Genomic DNA, 1958 nt, shown 5'->3' on the forward strand with positions numbered 1-1958 from the left:
GATTTCACCATGTTGGCCAGGCTGGTCTCAAACTCCTGACCTCAGGCGATCTGCCCGACTTGGCCTCCTGAAGTGCTGCTTTTGCAGACAGGAGCCACCGTACCCAGCCTAGTCTCACATTTTATAGGCTCCCAAACCACAGCAGAACACCTGGCTGCCTCATCCCTCTGCACCCATCGTGCCAGTGGGTGTGCTGGCTGTAGGTGGGGGTGGCTGTGCCCGGGTTCCTGGGAGCACCTGGTGATTCACGGTCACCTACCCACAAACACCTGACTCTGGGGCCTCTGCAGGTTTCCTGGTGTTGTCACAAAGGGAAGAAGCGCACCTGTGGCTGGCCGGTCACCTAGGCAGGGCCCTCCCGTCTGGCTTCTTGAAGGCAGGCACACAAGTCTGCAGGCTGCTCAGGTCCCCATCTCATTATCTGTTCTCAAGGGGACCTCCTCTAATACAATCACAGCCAACCTGGCCTTAGCCCCGCCCTGTCTTCCTGTCATGTCCCCGTTCCCCTCCCTCTCCCCGCCATGCAACTTCACAACTCAGCTGGGAGGCCTCCAAGTCCCCAGGGCTTACACACCTCCTGGAGTACTATGGACTGACCCAGCTCCAAGACGTTGAGAGTGTGGGAAACTCACCATGGGAGGTGCTCCTGCCCTGCAGGGAGCCAGAAGGCTGTGGGAGGGCCCTGATCCCAGGGCCTATGGAGCTCCCTAGGCTCCTCTGGCCACACCTCACCACACACCCTCTCTCTCCTCCAGCGGTTCCAGTTTGTAGAAATTCCAGGCAATCACTATGTCCACATGAGCGAACCCCAGCACGTGGCCAGTATCATCAGCTCCTTCTTACAGCGCAAACACACGCTCACAGCCTAGCTGTAGCTCTGGGCCTGGAACTATGAAGACCTCGTGCTGCCAGACTCAATATTGGGAATGTGAGTTCCCGAGCCCCGCAGCAAGGCCAGGCCTGTGAGGAAAAGAGATCAGACTGTTACTGTGTCTATGTAGAAAGAAGTAGACATAAGAGACTGCATCTTGTCTGTACTAAGAGAAAGTTTTCTGCCTTGAGATGCTGTTAATCTGTAACCCTAGTCCCAACCCTGTGCTTGCAGAGACATGTGATGTGCTGACTCAAGGTTTAATGGATTTAGGGCTATGCAGAATGTGCTTTGTTAAAAAAAGAGCTTGAAGGCAGTATGCTTGTTAAAAGTCACCACCATTCTCTAATCTCAAGTATCCAGGGACACAATACACTCCAGAAGGCGCAGGACCTCTGCCTAGGAAAGCCAGGTACTGTCCAAGGTTTCTCCCTATGTGATAGCTTGAGAGATGGCCTCCTGGGAAGGGAAAGACCTGCCCTTCCCCAGTCCCACACCCCGTCAAGGGTCTGTGCTGAGGAGGATTAGTAAAAGAGGAAGGCCTCTTTGCAGTTAAGAGGAAGGCAGCTGTCTCCTGCTCATCCCTGGGAATAGAATAGAATGTCTCCGTGTAAAACCCAATTGTATGGTCCATTTACTGAGATAGGAGGAAACCACCTTACAGCTGGAAGTGAGAAATGCTGGTTGCAATACTGTTCTTTAATGCACGCCTATGTTTGTATACGTGCACAACAAAGCACAGCACCTTTCCTTAAACTTATGACACAGACCTTTGTTCACATGTTTTCGTACTGACGCTCCCCCCACTATTACCTTAGGGGCAATGGTAAAGATAATGATCAATAAATACTGAGGGAACTAAGAGAGCTGTGGGTTCTCATATGCTGAGCCTGAGTGCCCGTCCCCTGCGCCCACTTGTCTTTATACTTTGTCTCTCAGTCTCTCGAGAAATGGGGACAGGCCTCACTGGTCTTGAAGCCCAGTCTAGGATGTAGTCAGGGGAAGGAGTGAGATTCCAACTTCAACATCTGTGACCTCAAGGGGAGACAGAGTCTGGGTTCGGAGGGCTGCTGTCTCCTGGCTAATC

The 1958-nt window shown here is 52.7% G+C and overlaps 1 protein-coding gene across 1 annotated transcript in view; it reads left to right on the forward strand.

Annotated features, from left to right (window-relative positions):
* The window catches only part of LOC108516075 (serine hydrolase-like protein), a 20858-nt gene extending 19989 nt beyond the window's left edge, over nt 1-869 (forward strand). The window contains exon 10 of the mRNA XM_017853383.1: nt 756-869. Within this exon, the coding sequence (XP_017708872.1) occupies nt 756-869 (114 nt within the window). The remainder of the gene's footprint in view (nt 1-755) is intronic.
* Nucleotides 870-1958: the final 1089 nt, after the last annotated feature.

Source organism: Rhinopithecus bieti, unplaced genomic scaffold (genome assembly GCF_001698545.2).
Source record: "Rhinopithecus bieti isolate Rb0 unplaced genomic scaffold, ASM169854v2 scaffold_37617, whole genome shotgun sequence".
Taxonomy (NCBI): domain Eukaryota; kingdom Metazoa; phylum Chordata; class Mammalia; order Primates; family Cercopithecidae; genus Rhinopithecus; species Rhinopithecus bieti.